General features: G+C 40.5%; 1 protein-coding gene across 5 annotated transcripts in view; it reads left to right on the top strand.

The window, feature by feature from the left end:
* Positions 1-19,395, top strand: part of OTOF (otoferlin) — a 182,055-nt gene that overhangs the window by 16,434 nt on the left and 146,226 nt on the right. For all 5 annotated transcript variants that reach the window (XM_087717423.1, XM_087717420.1, XM_087717421.1 and 2 more), the window contains exon 2: positions 2,318-2,376. In XM_087717423.1, the coding sequence (XP_087573549.1) occupies positions 2,318-2,376 (59 nt within the window). The remainder of the gene's footprint in view (positions 1-2,317; positions 2,377-19,395) is intronic.

The raw sequence follows: 19,395 nt of genomic DNA, 5'->3' as shown, positions 1-19,395 counted from the left end.
TTTAAGGCTCTAACCATTATACATTTAGGCTCCTTTGTTTAATGAGTTAATCAAATAGGCTGGAGATGAAATGAATACAAAAGAATTCCAGCCAATGGGAAAATCAGTATCCACAAATCTTAACAGAAAAATCCAAGTGCCATCCATAAGTCTCATCTAATATAGTTAATGGACTGAAGGAAGATCACTCATTGTATTACTGTTAATAAAGTGAGGAGTCTCAGCAAGCTTCAATAATAATGCTTCAGTATTAGGAATTGGGGGTGGGGAGGCAAACACAGGAGAGACCTGACAGCATTCTTGCAATACTTGAAGGCTGATCACACAGAAGAGGGGGTCGATTTATTTTCCAAAGCTCCTGAGAGCAGGGCAGGAAGCAATGGGTCGGGGGGGGGGGGGAGATTCAACCTGGGAATAAGGAGGAATTTCGTGAAGTTAGAATGTTTAATCAGTGGAATAGCTTGCCTCATGTGGGCGCTCCATGACTGGAAGTTTTCAAGAGAAGATTGGATGCCATTTGTCTGGGATAGGATAGGATAGAATAACAGAGTTGGAAAGGACCTTGGAGGTCTTCTAGTCCAACCCTCTGCTCAGGCAGGAAACCCTATACCAGTGTTGCGAACCTGCCAAAATGGGAGTGCACGCACGGATGCACACATGGTGGAAACTAGAAGAGCAGCTGCCTGGTGCGCATGCATGCACCGGTAAGATAATATTCGGGTTTGGGCATGTGCATATGCACTGGCCACCTGGTCTTCCGGTTTCTGATGTGCATGCGAAGACCAGCAGGCCAGTGTGGATGCACGGGCAGGAAACCGGAAGATCATCTTCCCGGCGCACGGATGTGCTCTGGGCAGCTGCTCTTCCAGTTTCCGGTGCTCCCGTCCACATGAAGACCAGCTGGCCGGGGCTTCGTAACCTGAAAGAGCAATGCCCGGAGAGATGGCTCTGTGTGCCACTTCCGGCACATGTGCCATAGGTTCCCCATCACAGCCCTATACCATTTCAGAAAAATGGTTGTCCAATAACTTTAAAACTTACACTGTTGGAGTGGCATAAGGAGGCTATATTAGAAGACTTCTAAGCTCGCTTCCAGTGCTATGATTCTATGGTTCCATTTTGTGTATGGGTCCTCCAGAAAATTTCTTTAGCCTTCCTTAGCAACCTTCCAGAAGTGGCAAACATTAACCCATGTCCTAGGGTACTGAGAGTTATGGGCACTATATCAAACACATCTAGATGACATTCAGATAAGGAACTGTCCATGTGGCTCAACATTGTTTGCCCTGTTATAAGAATCCTTCAGCTGATGTTTTTCTGACCAACATTGTCTTGGAAAATCTAAATAAAGTGAGCATCCATAATATTTGTGCATTTATTTTATAATAAAATTAAATGGCAGGAATAACTAGTTTAGTGTAGTGACTAAACTATTAGTCAAAGATTGGGAAGATCCAGGCTGAAGTCCCCCCTTAATTATGGAAATAGAATCGGGAACTTTAGGCCAGGTGGCCTCTCACAGCCCAACCTACGTTTATTGTTGCTTTGGTAAATTGAAGAGGGATCCCCATGGAAATCACCTTGTTCTTTTGGAGGAAAGGTAGAATATAAATTTAGTAAGTGAAAAATTAATATGATCGAGGATTATAAAACCATCCATATTTGAAGAGGTTTTGTGTATATTTTTAGGCTTACAACTCTGCTCTGGAATTAAGTAATGAGACTGACTGGCTTTAAAGTGACAAAATAAACCATTTCATCATAAAATTCAGGATGTTACAATGAGGTTAGGTACATTGAAGAAGGGTAAGACAGTCTTAATGTTTAATGAGTTGAAAACCTAGCTACGCTTGATTAGGGATAATCTTACTTTCCTTTATGTATCCTACTGTGTCAAACAAAAATAGTCCATGTGTTTGTTTCATTCTTATAGTAAATATATCATGAAAATCCATAAACAGGATAATGTTATTCAGTAACCATATAAAATACATTATGTAAATGCAACCAGTGACTATTAGGCTTTATGGCTGGTGTGAGATCTCCTGTTTGTCATCCGATTAATAGAAGCTACAGATAATGGAGAATTCCAGTTTTTCCCCTGACTCAGAAGAAATGTACGACTTGACAATTCCTACTGTTGCATTGGCTTCCATGCAATAATTAATTGCCTGAAAAACATATCCACCTGATAAATTAATTCTATCTTATCCATGCAGATATCAAATATGACACAGTCCTTTTAGATGTCCTTCTTTTACTCTAACTCTGCAGCATTTTATGTACATTAAAATAATTTTCTCTTTGGATTTTGCAGGTCTCTCATTCTACACTCGAGTGCTTGAGAACTGTGAGAATGAAGCTCCATTTGATGAGGTAAGGAAGGAATTTCTGAATTGGAGAAAGGTTGGGAAAATTGGAGAATTGTGGCACCTTTGTATTCTCCCACTACTTCAGACCTGCAAACAAGCTGCTCTGTATTCTGTTTTGGCAACTGTGCTCCATCAGTATATAGCAAGTCACTCTCTTGTGAGATGGGAGCAGTGGTGGGATTCAAATAATTTAACAACCGGTTCCCTGCCCTAATAACCAGCTGGGTAGGTGTGGCTCGATAGTCATGTGACCATATGGGCATGTGGCGTGGCCAACTCAACATCACTCAGGTTCATGGGCACTTTACCTTAGTTGTTATAATGAAATAAGGGTTAACTGGAGAGGGAGTTTTTGCAAGTGGTGCAATAAAGATTAGGCTAGAAGCAACACCAGAAGGTTTCCTTCCTGCCTTCCTTACAGGATTAGCCCTGTAAAGTGGGAAAAAAACAAAATGAGATTTCTTCCAACACCCGGTTCTCCGAACTGCTTAGAAAGTTAATAACTGGTTCTCCGGAATAGGTGCAAACTGGCTGAATCCAACCACTGAATGGGAGACTATGATGAATATGATAAATAAACAACAAACAAACAAACATTCTTGAATATCTACAAGAACCCCAGCAATCACTAGATGCAGCAAAGGAATATAGAAAATTCAGATTCTTTGCTGCCCTCAGATTGTTTGCTGCCCTCTAGTGATCATCCAGATGATTTCAGTCTACATATAGTAGATCTAAGGATATGAGACACTGTGTGTATATTGTGCTTAGCTTGGAGGGTCACTTACCTTTTCCAACATTTTTGCATCAATTGGCATATGCAGAGAATAGGGTGTGGCTAAAAATGGCTACAGTGAAAGAAGGACTTCCCCATTTATAAAACAGCTGCTATAATCAAGAAAAAAACCCAATTTCCTTAAATATCCAGCTAGTTCTTGTATATCTAACAGTTTTTTTAAAAAAAGTTTCATTTGTTTGAAATGAATGCTCAGTTTTTAGAAAGCTAATCATGGATTGTGAAGTTAGAACGTTTAATTTAAGGATTATAGCTTATAAGATCTAAATGGAACATACTAAAACCTTGCAATTTAACCACTTGTGGTTCAAAAATTTTGTTCCGTTGAAATAAGCATGAATACTATTAAACTTTCTTATAACTTGAACAATCTTATCTTAGAATAACCCAGAACAACATATGCACTCAAGGTTTTTTGCATCCATCAGCTAACACAACTGGAAACCCGTAATAAGTTTATGAAATGTGTAAGAGGACTGAATGCAGTATTCCAAGTGTGGCCTTACCAAGGCATTATAAAGTGGTATTAACACTTCACGTGATCTTGATTCTATCCTTCTATTTATGCAGCGTAGAACTGTGTTGGCTTTTTTGGCAGCTGCTGCATACTGCTGGCTCATATTTAAATGGTTTTCCACTAGTACTCCAAGATCCCTTTCACAGTTACTACTGTTGAGCAAGTTACCACCTATACTGTACCTGTGCATTTTGTTTTTGTTGCCTAAATGTAGAATCTTACTCTTTTCACCATTGAATTTCATTTTATTAGATAGTGCCTAATGTTCAAGTTTGTCAAGATCCTTCTTTATCTTTAGCCTATCTTCTGGAGTGTTAGCTATTCCTGCCAGCTTGGTGTCATCTGCAAATTTGATGAGTTCCCCATTTATTCCCTCATCCAAATCATTGATGAAGATGTTGAAGAGTACTAGGCCCAAAACAGAGCCTTGGGGTACTCCACTGCATACTTCCCTCCATGAAGATGCAGTGTAGTCCTTCCATTGAGGACTACAAGTTGAGTGCGGTTGGTCAGCCAGTTACGAATCCATCTGGTGGTGATGCTGTCTAACCCACATTCTTCTACTTTATCTAGTAGTAGGTTATGGTCTACTTTATCAAATGCCTTACTGAAGTCCAAGTAAACTATATCAACGACATTCCTCTGGTCCACTAATTTTGTCACATTATCAAAGAATGCAATAAGATTAGTCTGGCATTATCTGTTTTTGACAAACCCATGTTGGCTTTTGGCTATTACTTTGTTTTCTTCTAGGTGTTCGCTAATTTGTTGCTTGATTATCTTTTCCAGAATCTTTCCCGGTATTGAGGTCAGGCTGATAGGTCTGTAGTTTCCAGGTTCTGTTTTTTCCCCTTTTTTGAAGATGGGAACCACATCAGCTCTTTTCCAGTCCTCTGAAAAATCATTGAAAAATGATTCTGACAAGGTAAAAAAAAATATTCAAGAAGTAAACTTCAATAGGAAATTATTCTTCTGACCCAGCACTCCAAACATGACAAACTCTTTGAAGTTAACTCAAAGATTCCTTTATTAGGAATGCTGGCAACCCCGACAAAATGTTTCTCTCTCACTGCAGGCTAACAAGTCCGTCCCCATCCGGAAGATGAATAGTTGTCAGCCACATCTATTCCTCTCCGCTCCCTGCCTTTTGTCCCCAGAGCTAGGGTGGGGCTTCGCTAGCAGCGGTGGCTCTTCCTTCCCAAGGATCAGCCCACAGATTTCCACTGCTCTCCTCTCCTCTGTGTTCTGCGCATCCGCTCATCAGGCACTGGACCCAGGTGTTCCTCTGAAGAAGCTTCTTGGATGAGAAGTGAAATGTCTTCCAAGAACAAACCAGAAAGTCCAGTTGCCTCTTGAAAAAAGCACCTTTGAGACATCTTGAGTTACATCTTGGGGGGGGGGGGTCTGTGGACACAAAAAGTTTTTAAAGGGGGTCTGTGGTGAGGAAAGGGTTGAGAACCAATGCCCATATCTATTACTTTCAGCCTTGTGAGGTAATTCAGGTAAGAAGCACATCCAGAAGTACTAGTATCAGGTCATGGTTGTCTCAAAGGTGCTTTTTTTTGAAGAAGCTTCTTGGATGAGAAGTGAAATGTCTTCAAAGAAAAAACCAGAAAGTCCAGTTGCTTCTTGAAAAAAGCACCATTGAGATTACCAACTGAATATGGGTTAGCAGTGTGATGTGGCTGTAACAAATGCATTCCCAAATCCAGTCGGTTCTTATAGGTTCTGACAAACCGGTAGTGGAAATTTTGAGTAGTTCGGAGAACCGGCAAATACCATCTCTGGCTGGCCCCGCCTCCATCTATTCCCTGCCTCCCGAGTCCCAGCTGATCGGCTGGATCTTCTTTTCTTGCCCTTGCACAGGGGAACGGAACTGGAAAGCAGGTTAGTGGGGTGGGGAAGGAATGGGAATATTGCAGTTTCCTTCCCCCAGAAGCGGGGAGGGAATGGGGATTTTGCAGTATCCTTCCCCTGGAGTGAGGAGGGAGTGGGGATTTTGCAGTATCCTTCCCCTGGAGTGGGGTGGGAATGGGGATTTTGCAGTATCCTTTCCCCAGAAGTGGGGTGGGAATGGGGATTTTGCAGTATCCTTCCCACAGAAGTGGGGAGGGAATGGGGATTTTGCAGTATCCTTCCCCTGGAGTGAGGAGGGAGTGGGGATTTTGCAGTATCCTTCCCCTGGAGTGGGGTGGGAATGGGGATTTTGCAGTATCCTTTCCCCAGAAGTGGGGAGGCAATGGGGATTTTGCAGTTTCCTTCCCCCAGAAGTGGGGAGGGAATGGGGATTTTTCAGTATCCTTCCCCTGGAGTGGGGGGGGAATTGAAATTTTGTAGTATCCTTCCCCTGCCACACTCACCAAGCCATGCCCACAGTAAAAAAATTTGAATTCCGCCACTGATTCCAGCCTGTTTTGCTCAGAACCCTCTTTGAATACTGTGTGAAGTTATGGGCACCATCCTTCCAGAAGTGCTCAGTAGACTAGAGATTGAGTTCTATGAAGAGAGGTCGAAGGTGCTATAAGTACATTTAGCCTAGGGAAGAAGGAACATGATAGCACTCTTGAAAGGATGTCACACAGAAGGTCAAGACCTGTTCTTTATTGTTCCACAGTGTTGGATATTGAATAATGGATTTACATTTACAAGAAAGCAGAGTCTGATTAAAGATCACAAGTTAAGTTTGAATGATGATAAGAATTCTCTTAATGAATAAGAGCACTTTGCAGAATAGAGTTTTGCAAATGGTTAGACTTGATGATCTCAATCACAACGTCCAACTCTATGAGTCATTTCCTGTGAGCTGGGCTGCTATACAAATATGATTAAATAAGTAAATGCATAGATTTTAAACTTTTTCGTTTTTAACCTCCAGCAAAAATAGGAATCTGGATAGAAAGCATGCATTGTAACTCTACGCCTCTGGGGGGTATTTTACAATAATATTTTGTGAATTAACTGATTTTTAGTTTCCGCAGTTGATTTATTTTAACTTTTTTGGATCACTACAGTTCCAAGCACAAAGCATATGTTTTAAATAAACTTGTACAATGTGCTAATTCATTGATTGTTAGACATCCCTTTGAAAAATGACAGAACTCTCTGGGAGTGTCAATCTCCCACCCCCACTTTGCCAATATATAAGCAGTAATGTTAGTCATCCTAAATGAAGTAAGAAGGATGAAGTGTAGCTTCTCTGCAACTTCCCCTTTGGCCACCCTGATCCCAGTGCCTTCAGTTGGGAAGGATTGAGCAGGATTGAGAATTCAGGAAGCAGTGAATGAGATTCCCAGCTAAAAAGAGGTTCAGAGGTTCTGTGACCCAAGGGTAAACATGTGTATGTGCTGGTTTGTAGTATAAAAGTGATATCAGTCTTTAATTTTTAATGGGAGAGGCACCATCCTGTGAGATATATAAAATTGTAGATAATTTCATAGATCAAGTCCTTATGGCTCCTGAACTTTAGAATAGAATAGAATAGAATAACAGAGTTGGAAGGGACCTTGGAGGTCTTTTAGTCCAACCCCCTGCTCAAACAGGAAACTATACACCACTTCAGGCAAATGGTTATCCAACATCTTCTTATAAACTTCCAGTGTTGGGGCATTCACAACTTCTGGAGGCAAATTGTCCCACTAATTAATTGTTCTGTCAGGAAATTCCTTCTTAGTTCTAAGTTGCTCCTCTCCTTGATTAGTTTCCACCCATTGCTTCTTGTCTGGACTTCTGGTGCTTTGGGAAATAGGTTAATTCCCCTCTTCTTTGTGGTAGCTCCTCAATTATTGGAACACTGCTATCATGTCTCCCCTAGTCCTTCTCTTTATTAAACTAGACATACTCAGTTCCTGCAACCATTCTTCATATGTTTTAGCCTCCAGTCTCTTAATCATCTTTGTTGCTCTTCTCTGCACTCTTTCTAGAGTCTCCACATCTTTTTTACATTGTGGCAGCCAACACTGGATGCAGTATTCCAAGTGTGGCCTTACCAAGGAATTATAAAGTGGTAGTAATACTTCACATGATCTTGACTCTATCCCTCTGTTTTTGCAGCCTAGAATTGTGTTGGCACAGTTGGCTGATAAACCTGTTCACAAAGTTTTCCTGAAAGCAAAATGGAAATGTTGTTTCCATTGCCTTTTTCTGGGTGTGCGTATTTTGTTTTGCTTTTTATACTTCCCTGCCTATCTCTTAGCTTCAGGAGTTTCTGGCAGCCACCTACCAAGTTTTAAAAATATCCAACTCAGCCTTTTTTCCAACATAAACCAAATTTGGCCAGGACCTGCTACCCAAAGTTCCTTGGGATACAGAGTTTTCATCAAAGCAATGCCTCATTATCACAATGTCAGCTTTGGTGCCTTTTATATTTGCCCGCCACATCACAGCATATTTACAAAAGGAGTGGAGTTTGGTGTGATACTGCTTTTGCCATTTCTCTCTTGATCCCACTGTGGACATCTTTGTTGAGGTTTGTGGCCAACAACTATTTCCAGTTCTAATTGCTCTTCTGTGATCTCATTGTCACAATGGCTTGGAGTCTCCTTCCAAAATTACTCATGAGATCATTACTTTTATGAGACTCTAGTCATCCTCCCGTAGGTTATTGTGAAGCTTCAGTCATTAGTTGTGCGTTGTTGCGGCCCGCCGGCAATCAGCAAAGCTGGCAGCAGAGTCAGAAAGTGAGGAGGTTGAGGAGGAACATGGGCCAGTCCTGGGGGTTGAGGAAAGCTCAGACAAGGGCTCTGCATTGAAGACAGAGAGAAAATTAGACAGCAGTGAGACAGAAGAACAGCTGGAGCCTGTTCCCAGTATGCACAAGCACAGAGCTTCCAGAAGACAAGAACAACTAAGAAAGCAGGGTCAACTTGGGAGTAAAACCACACCTTGGAGGTGATTGGCTTAGGAAACAAAAGAAGAACGAATGGGGAGTGGGCTTTTGTAGGAAAAAAATCATTCATTCGGTTGGTTCAAGAGTGAAAAGTTCTGTGTGTGACTTTAAGAGACTCGGTGCCAAGTTTGCCTTGCCCTGTGTTTGGAAACTAGTTATCAGGCAGTGCTTCAAATGAGATAAGGTGCGTGTGGATAAACATTCCTCTTAATGACTGTTTATTAAGCCTTGCTGACTGTGAATGAAAGGCATTCACAGTCATGTAAATAAAGGAGGTTTTGCAGGGACCAAGACTTTGCTTCTTGCTTTCCGAGGAAGCCTGGGTCAGAATGTGTGTGTGTGTGTGTGTGTGTGTGTGTGTGTGTGTGTGTGTGTTTACTGATGTTTTGGGGAGGGATGCACGTGATAAGAGTTTATGGCTGCCTTGTGTTTGTGTCCAAGTTGCTAATCTTACTCTAAAGCAAATAAATAAATAAATAAATAAATAATCCCACCCTTGCTTCAAGTCACTACTGGATGTATTACGTTCTTTTACCTGGAGATCCTGCATTTTAATGTCTGCTGTACATGAGCTTCCTGGAGTTATGTATAGCAATATAAGCTGTTTATGCTGCAAAGAAGTTTCTTTGTTCACATTCTGGATATAATCCTGCGATGATGCCTAGGGCAATATTCCTTATCGCTTAGCTTGGTGCATGCCTTGTCTGTAATCATAAACTGCCCATGAAGTTGTACAGAATATCTTAAATTCTGCTCTCACCATTTAACTCCCTAAATCTGCAACGCTGTCTCTTCCTCTGTTGTTACATAAACCACGGGTGCTGCAAGCCTTACATAACAGGCTCCCTTCTCATCACATACCCATTAAAATGCTCAGATTGTAGATACTCTCTTCCCCACCTACATTTTCTTTTTCCCTCTCTTCTTTCTCTCCCTTTTCCTCCCACACTTCACACTGAGTTTCTTTTCTTTGTGAATTTTACTCAGCTGCAATCTTCAGAGCCAACTTAATCTATAGAGAGTAAAGCACACACGTTTGGAAGGGGAAACCTGATTACATGTCAGTACTTTTGGCGAGGTGCAAATGCAGTGCAACTTGTGGCATAGAAAATTGCCACCCTACACTTTTCCCATGTGGAATCATCTTCCATTTCTCAGTCCCAGTCAGTTGTGATTAAGAAACAAGCTAGGAAGGGTGTTCCAGTGAAGGTGTATTATCCTTAAGTGTTTCATCCATGTTCCACCAATGTCATCATCTTTGGACTTTCTTGAAAGGGTTACATGCTTAGGCAGGATGTATGTATGCCTCTATATTTGGCTTTGCATGCTTTACAAACTAGTTTTGAGTTCAGCTTATTTCTGTGGCCAGTTCTTTTTGGGGATAAGAAATATATAAAATAACTTTTAAACAATATGAGATAACCATTTTAAAATAATTAAAATGTGTTACATACATTTTATAATGTATATAAAATTTAAAAAGATTAAATGGGCACTTAGTTGCCTTCTACTTGAAATCCAAGGACAATGAGTGATTTGTGAGATTTGCATAAAATATTTTTTTTTCTGATAGATTGCTTCATTTTACAGTACAGGAAAAAGAAAATACACAGATAAGTAGATTGCCATCTTGGGAAACTGAGCATAGATCTGATGTAGTCTTTGTTCTCAGAGTCTTAATTAGATTTTTATAATGTCCCGTGGGATCATTTCCATTGTCCTTTTTTGTCAGATTGAATTATCTTAATTAACACCAGACCTGAAAAGGGCTTTCTGATTTGTTTCTATCCAATGCGTAAAAATATAATCAGATTATTTAAAATATTAGTCCCACTGTGTTTTTACAACAGATCAAACTCTTTGAAGCTAGTAATCTTCAAACTGTATATGAGATATTTGGATAAAAAGTGTCTGGACAAAATCAAGCACAATATTAGATGTTTCTGCCACTCTTAGACCAAAGATTGACAAAGAATATACACCAACAATTAATTGTTTTGTTTGAGGTGTGTTTTTGTCTTTCCTTTCTTACAATCATTTTACAGCAGACCCTTGTGTATGAAGTATCTGCAGTTCTTGGCCAAGTTAAATATTTAAATAAGACTAGGAATAAAGATTTGAAGAACATTCTCTGACAAGTAGCAAATTCTATAACATCCTATTGCTGAAACTGAGTTGAGGGTGCATCTTAGAATTAATTGTGCCATGGAGAAGGCAGAATTTCAAAAATCAGTATGAAAGAGACTAATGTATCCCATACCTGCAAAGCAGATGATTACTGAATATTCTGAGACCTTTTTATGAAAATGTATAAGGTAAAATATCCCTGAATATTTAATTGGAGTGGAATAAAAGGCCTTGTACTACCATATTAGAAGTATAGGAAACGCCCTTTCTGTCACTCTAAATTTTTAATAATGAATTGAAGGTACAGGAAATGCCAATAAGGATGTAAAGGTATCTTGTGAAAACAACTATCAAGGAAAGTTATTTGCCTCCTAACATTCAAACATGCTTTAAAAAATCAATTCTTTATTCTGAGCACTGAATATCGGGTCAATAAATCCACATGATGGGATCAAACAGAATGGACATTTGCCTGCTGGGATACAGTCCAATAACAATGCACATGGCTGTGAGAATTACAGGCTGCCTTGGTGTAGCACAGTTGTGGCAAGAGAGCCTTAACCAAGACAACATGGCATTTCTGCAATTAAAACCATGTCAAGAAATGGAAAGTGCTTTGTTATTCTTGAATAAACCTTAGAAATCACAGTGCTGCTGCCAGCAAAAATAATCTGTATGAATTGTGGAAAATACAAGAAAAATAACACTAACACAGTGTTATTGTATATTCTGCTTTTCTTCTGTGAACATGATTTTATCCCCATAGTGAGGCAGATTGGGCAGAGAAGGTCCTAAATCATTAACAGACAGGTTAACAGTGTTGAAAGGGGCCTTGCAGGTCATCTAGTCCAACCCCCAGTCCAAGCAGGAGACTCTCTGCCTCTACCTAGGATCAAACTCACAAGCTCCTGATTGTGAAGCAAGACCATCATTCATGAGCTCCAAACAGAGATTCATTCAGGAAACTCCTAGTTGACTGGGTGCCTGTCATTCTCTAAACTCTGAATCCAGAAGGTATCTCCTACATTATAATGGGCATATTGTGGTTGCCACAGTAAAACACAATAGGTGTTCTTAAACATTTAGAGGAGAATTTTGTTCATTGGGAGATAGAATCAAAACTATGCACTCAAACATAGGAATCTTTACTTTTAGCTTTTTCTAGCTCTATTCTCATGTCATGTGAGGTGATAGTAAATACTTATTGGTGCAGGAAGCTTCTGTTTCCTATTGTCGCTTGATTGCCTAAAGGAGATACAACAGGTTTTGAAATTTTATAGCAGACAGTAGCATGGATTAATTCTCAAGGCTTCTGACCCTTATTAAAACTGCTTTTTGAACTGGCAAATCTGGCATGCAAGAAAGAGAATATTAGTGCTTGATCTAGGTAGAGTTCTATTACAGTCACATCTACAGTATATTAATAAATGTGCTGGCAAGGATGACATCAAAAGGTATGTCTCCAAAAGCCATTGATTCTGACATATGCTACTGTATGTTGTGGGCTAAAGTTTTCTTTTGTGAATCTCTCCAGCTAAACCGAAGAGAAAAGAGCTTGAGTAGCTGCTGGTATCCTCAGAGTTGTCTAAATCCTGATTTTTTATTTTCTGGATAGCAGCAAAAAAGAACTTCCCAGACAAGCTTTCAAACTTACGTTTGTTTACGTTTTATTTGTTTTATTTTACTCATGTAGCTATTGTATATATTGTATATAGCCAAGATCTTCCGCAGCATACAATACTGCAAAAATAAAACAAAAACAATATACAAAAAAATCAAATAAGAAGAAAATAATATAAACCAAGGGAGGGAGGAAGGAAGGGAGGAAGGTAGGTAGGTTGGTAGCAGTTGTGGGATACATCCAGTATGCCCCGGTATGGGAATACTGGTACCTGCTGGGAGCACCAGGTACCGTTCCGGTACGGTGCTCCGGAGGACCCACCCGCCTGCCTGCTGTCCTTACATGGTTTTGAGCCAATTGGGGGCTTCCACACACGTGCATGGAGTGTACGGTGCCTGCATGGCACTCCGCTGAGAAGCTGGAGCGTTGCTGAGCTGTCATGGAGCGTCACGGGCAGTAAGTATGCATGCACAGGCTGTGCGCATGCTGCGCACATGCATGTGGTGAATGCCCGGCCCCGTTGCACCATACCGGTTGCAACAGGATCTGGAACCCATCACTGGTCAGTAGGTCTTGGTAGTTAAATTAAAAGGCATGGGAGAACAAGCAGATCATTAGCCAAAAATCTGTTAGAAAAGAATTCCAGAGCCAGGGCACTATTAAAGACGACCCTTTATTTATTTCTCATTTATTCAAAGATTGAACAGTCTCCTGTATGCACTTCTGTGATCTCAAACTTTTGTTCTTTGACCATCAAGCAAATAAATTAATACACAAAGCCTCTATCCAGGGGCAGGCTGTTAGGTCTGACTGAATTTAGAAAGAAGTAGAAGGCTTATAAATGCTGGAGATCTAGGCTCATTAGTGAGAGCTTATCCATATTTACAAGGTGATTTGGGTTTTCCAAAAATGGCACGTTTTCACGGGGGGCAGGTTGTAACTCCTGGGATGAAAAGAGCTCTGTACTTTTGGTCTGCTTACTACAGTGTGGTTGTAGTACTGACAGCGCTGACCTGTCATAGACCTGATTGGACTATTGTTTATTTCTTTAGCGTAAGGAAACTTATATTAGCTCATGAAATTAATTGGAGGTGGCTTCTTAGCTTTGTCAGTTAATCTTTTTAAGCTTTGCTCTATGCTAGTTGCCAAGCAACTGAGAGTTTGACTTTAAGAGGCTCTTTGGGGTATATAAACTCATATAATTGTTAAACTTTTTCAGCAGCAAGAACTCTTGTATCTATATGTAAAGAAATCGCCACTTGGATAATTGGAAATTTTTCTTTTTTACCTTTGACAGAATTTCCGCCACTGTTCCTAATACACATACAAAGATATACTACTACTTTTTAGACAATCTATATTGTTTTCCTTTTTTACACTCCCTCAGCCTTCTTCTTCATCACTTTGTACTGCTCTTCAGCCTTGGAAAACTGCTTCTGGATTTTCAGCAGAAAACATAAAGGCTGGAATCATACCATAATACTAAAGCTTTTGTTAATAAACCACAATTGTTTTGTTTATACAATATGCTAACTAATGGATGTATGTATATATGGGTGTAGGTATATACATGTATGTATATAGCATGTGTATATGTTTGTTATGTATGTGTACACTCTTGACAGCAGGCAAGAAAATTTCATTTTAATGTGGGCCAGTGTGCCCCACAGTAAAAAATGACAATAAAAGTTCTCTCTCTCTCTCTTTCTCTCTCTCTCTCTCTCCCTACCGACCTATCTATCTTCCATCCATCCATCCATCCGTCCATCCATCTATATCTATCTATCATCTATCTATCTATCTATCTATCTATCTATCTATCTATCTATCTATCTATCTATCTATCATCTATCTTATCTTCATCCATCCATTCATCCATCCATCTATATCTATCTATCATATATCTATCGATCCATTCATCCATCTCTCTCTCTCCCACTCTCCCTCATCTATCTATCTATCTATCTATCTATCTATCTATCTATCTATCTATCTATCCATCCATCCATCCATCCATCCATCCATCCATCTATCTATTATCTATCTATCTATCCATCCATCCATTCATCCATCCATCCATTCATCCATCCATCTTTCTCTCTCCCCATCCATCATCATCCATCCACCATCCACCATCCATCCATCCATCCATCCATCCATCCATCCATCCATCCATCTCTCTCTCCCAATCAATCCATCTATCTATCTATCTATCTATCTATCTATCTATCCATCCATCCATCCATCCATCCATCCATCCATCCATCCATCCATCTATCATCCATCCATCCATCCATCCATCCATCCATCCATCCATCCATCCATCCATCCATCCATCCATCTCTCTCTCTCTCCCCATCCATCCATTTGTCTATGCATTGCTATTTTCTGTTGCTGGAGACTCTGTAGCCTAAAGAAATAGAGAGGGGTGAGGCTAGCACTATCTATCCTGTATTGGATGCTAGATTTCTTTGTCTTCCAGTATTTTTATTTGTGTTCAGAGTAGCTCAGCTAGAAGGTCACACAAAAAAGGCAATTGGAAAAAAGTATGTCTCAGGAAAGACTTTTGTCATGTAGCGATAGTTTCATTTATTTCCTAAAATTTTACAAAATTGCATCCTTTCATCTGTTCCTCTTGTGCTTTCCCTATGACTTCTTCTGTCTTTTTTTTTATTAGGAACCAAATGATTAAAGAAGTAATGGTGAAGCATGAATGTTTTTTTTTTACTTCGTAATGTAAAAAGTGATGCTGGAGGCACCCTTAATCTGTTAACATTAAATATCATTATACTTTCAATTTATAAAAATCCATACCTTCTTTGAAGGCATGGGTTACTAGGGAGATGCCAGCTGATTTTCTCTGTTTTACTTTGCTGTGAGTAGCAGGCACAATGCCAGCCTGTACCAGCCATAACACCAGAGTGGCTTTCTATTTTCTGTTGTTTTTCTGTATGTTACGGTTCCAGAAAAAATGTGGGCATTCACCACTGAGAAGTGAAGCTTTCTTATAAACATAACTTCTCATTACAGGTAAAGACCAACCCCACTACCAGGGCAACTTTGAGGCTGCGAGTCATCATTGTCCATTTATAATAGGATGGATTTTTAAGATTTGTTAAATGCCACCCAAAGTCAGCTAAATATGAGTTGGGCAGCTACATATATTTGTTTAATAAACAAAATATAATAAATTAAGTGGGATGCCTATAGGTGGAGCAATGCAAAGAAGACAGTAGGGCACTGGACTTGCTTCAAAAATTAAACTGAACTTCATTTCATCTACATGCATCAGAGGTGGGTTGCTCCTAGTTCGGCCCGGATCAGATGAACTGGTAGTAGTGGTGGCAGCAGGCTCCGCCCACCCACCCAGACACTTCTGTGGACGCGCAGAAGTGTCGCGCACGGGAGCATGCCCGAACCGGTAGTAAAAAAATTGGCAACCCACCACTGACATGCATTTTATTCATTAATTTCAAGCAGTAAAATTGCTCCCCACATATTGAGTAATCCCTCCTCCTGCTACATTAACATCTTTTGCTTGAGGGCAACTTTTGAAGGAGCTTCCTGGAGAACACATTGAAAGTTTGAGGTCTCCATGCAATCCTAAAGCCTCAGGGAATTTGCCTGCTTGATCTGTTGAAAATCATACATGACTTATTGTTTGTGAGCAGGCTCATTGCAAACCTAAATAGAGGACACATTGGTCTCACATTTGCCTACTAAGGATCTTAGATTGTGTTGCACAATACTGGATTAATAGTTGGATAATTTCCAAGGCATTTTCTGACTGCTAAGGCGTCTGTGTTTGTGACATGGTTGAGTATGTTTGCTGCAGAGGTGGGCATTCTGCTGAAGTCATCCTAAACAATTCTGGAAAGCAATAGAAAGTGTCATCATAATATGCACTTGATGGAGCTGGGATTTTCCATTGCTCTCCCTGGTTTATTTTTAGAAGTATGCAGTGTTATTTAGGAAAAAAATGATGTGAAGGTGTAATGCCGTGATCCACTTTTTCTCTCTGCACATATAACATCTTCTAAATTCCTTGCACTTGAATTCACAAAAAGGTTACGTAATAAGCCTTATAAAATGATAACTTAGCTTTTCACTAAATACCCACTTTAAAATCCTCTTCGATTTTACATTTATATTTTCAACTTTGTATCTGTATGATCTCTTGATACAAATAGATAATGTTCCTTCTCGTACCTGAAGTGGGAATAATAGGTACACGAATGCCAAAGCAAGGACAATATCTTAATTAAAATGCCCTTGGTAGTTATTCAAAGAATTGGGTTTTATCCAAACTCCTGGCAAGAAATATGTGTTTGCAGAGTTATTCCCGCTATGTTGTGGAAAAATATAAAGATGGCAAGATTTTCCAAGTATTTTGAATTTTAGTGTAGACCAGAAGATCCAGGAAGACACTACACACTAGCTAGTCGGACTTAGAGCAGGGGTATCAAACTGGATTTCTTCGAGGACTGGATCAGCATTGTGGTTTCCTCCATGGGCCTGCCCGGTGCGGCAGGGGTAGGCAGATGAGACAGATGCCTCCTGCAGCATCCCGCCAGCCAAAACAGGGTGTAGGGGGGCCTCGTGTGGCTCCCCTGTGTCCCGTTTTGGCTGGCAAAATGCTGCAGGAGGCCATCCAAGTGTCCTGTTTTGGTTGTCAGAGCCACTGTGGGCTGGTCCTTTGCTATTTCCAGGCCTAGCCTGCAGGCCAGATTTAAGCACCCTGTGGGCTGGATCCAGCCCACGGGCCTTTTGATACCCCTGACTTAAAGGGTCTGGACAAGTAGGAGAGACATGTGTGCATTTATTCCGTAGCTTTCTTAAGTTATGCTTAATAAAGTTCTTTGGTATTTATCCCGGAATGAGTCTATTACTCAAATCCTAGAACATACTGATCACTGAGTACCAATATACTAGTACCACCAAGTACTACTACCAGTAGTACTGCTACATCATATCAAAAATCGGATTAAAAAACAATGTCATTCAGGGGGAGGAGACCCATTGCTGAATTCTGGCCTGAGCAATGTACCTTGGGAATTCTTGGGAACCATTAGGTGACACTGTAGATGTTGTGGAAATATGAGATTGTTGAATATGATGATTCTCCTCCCCCCCCCATTCCAGCAGTAATCAAATATTTGCAGAGTTGGGAATATGAGAGAGTTCAGAAGAGTCAGAAAATAACCAGAAAGTATGTCGCCACTTTAATTGTTTGGTATGCCAGCTAAAACTTGAACCCTGGTAATCAAAACAATAGTTATTTAGAAAACATCTATAGTCACCTGTTCTGACCCTCCTTGTCCCACACCAACACACTCCGAGTCAAAGATACTTTACGGAATGTATTAACAGGCAGACAGGTCCTTGGCAGCAAACCGGCACAGATAAGCCTTGGCAGCAATCCAACACAGATAAGCCATGGCAGCAATCCAGCCTGCCAGGCTCACAATACTGTTCTCCAACATTCGTCAATGCATTGATTTCTGCAAAAGAGGCGTGTGCACCAGCATTCCTTTTATAGTCTGGAGAGGAGCCTAATTACCAACAGTTGAGTGCAATTACCTCCTGTAACTGCACAACTGTTCCTTACGCCTATTAGCTCTCCGGTGCATCCATGAACAACTCACTGCTGACGTCAGGATCACACTCCCTTGTCTCCTCCCCACTGGTCCAAGGCTCAGGCGCCTCCTGGTGGCCAACCAGCCTCTCTGCACCCTGCTCCGAGTCGGAACCCTGTCCAGGGTCCTCCACATCCTCCAGAGCTGATTCATAGGGCCCCTCGCTGTCAGAGTCTGGTGGCAGGTCCAACAGCTCCTGCTGGGCCACAACAGTCACCCATCTTAAGTATGTAACTGGGCAGCACACAATACATACAAAGACAGTATTTAAAAAGCTATATGTAAAAAATATAAAAATATGTGCCTAATCCACAGAAGGTTAGGATACTTGTTGCATCCCATGACTGGCATCTAAAAAGGTGGGCTAGAGGTTTATAGGATTCTTAGACTACCCAGTCAGTGTGAAATAAATATTTAAACAGAATTGGTTCATATTGCTAAGAAAAATAAACAATAGCCAACTAAGAGATTGGGTATTGTTGGATAGGTATGATTTTGGGCTAAGAGGGTCCATCTATTGTCATTTCTGGTATTCCTGACAAGCAGAAGGATTATACTGTATGGTATCATCATTTATTATGAAAGTCCAAATCCTGATGTATAGAATAGAAGACAATGTCATCTGGCGACTCCTCGGGGAAGGGCCTTCTCTGTAGCTGCTCCGACCCTATGGAATGATCTACCCCCAGAGATCCGGACCCTTCCCACTCTCTCGGCCTTCCGAAAGCTACTAAAACCTGGCTATTCCGGCAGGCCTGGGGCTGTTGACCTCAGGAATGAGGTCCAGCCCCGCCTAGATTGAGTGCATGAAGTGTTTTTTAATCTGCTTTTCTTATCTTTTTTTTAATTTTTATCTTTGATGTATTTCTGTAAGCCGCCCGGAGTCCTTCGGGATCATTAAATTTGAATTTGAATTTGAATGGAGCTAATCTTCAGAGCTATTTGATTTGGTTCTACCAAGTTATAATCAAGAAACCATAACCACACTTTCTCATGGTGGAGAACATAAAATAAGGCACACGGATAATAGATCATTTGGGATTTTCTGTGGATTTGATTTCCGCATAGAAGCCATGCTGATTTGACTAAAAATGCACATTTTCCTACAATTGGAGAATAATGTCTCCCAATATATAATATTTACGTATCTTTGTTCTGTGGTATGCCTTTTATCTAGACTTTTACATTATACAGAAATGCTAAATAAATTAGAAATATATAGATGTTTGAAACTCACTTCTGCTCCCCTCCACTTCTCTGTGTGTTTATATAATAATTGTATGTAATGATTCCACAGGGGGCACTTAGCTTCAGATGACCTTCATTACAAGCATTACATTCATGGAGAAAATTTCAGTTTTCTTCTGATAGGTTTTTGCCAGGCTGATTGATTGCAGATTCTTACACTGAATTTGATGGAAGCATCCGAGTTAATGGTGTA

This window comes from Thamnophis sirtalis, unplaced genomic scaffold (assembly GCF_051295495.1).
Source record: "Thamnophis sirtalis isolate CommonGarterSnake01/CBP01778 unplaced genomic scaffold, rThaSir2_p1.2 scaffold_6, whole genome shotgun sequence".
Lineage (NCBI taxonomy): Eukaryota > Metazoa > Chordata > Lepidosauria > Squamata > Natricidae > Thamnophis > Thamnophis sirtalis.
This window is presented reverse-complemented; position numbering and strand designations above follow the sequence as displayed.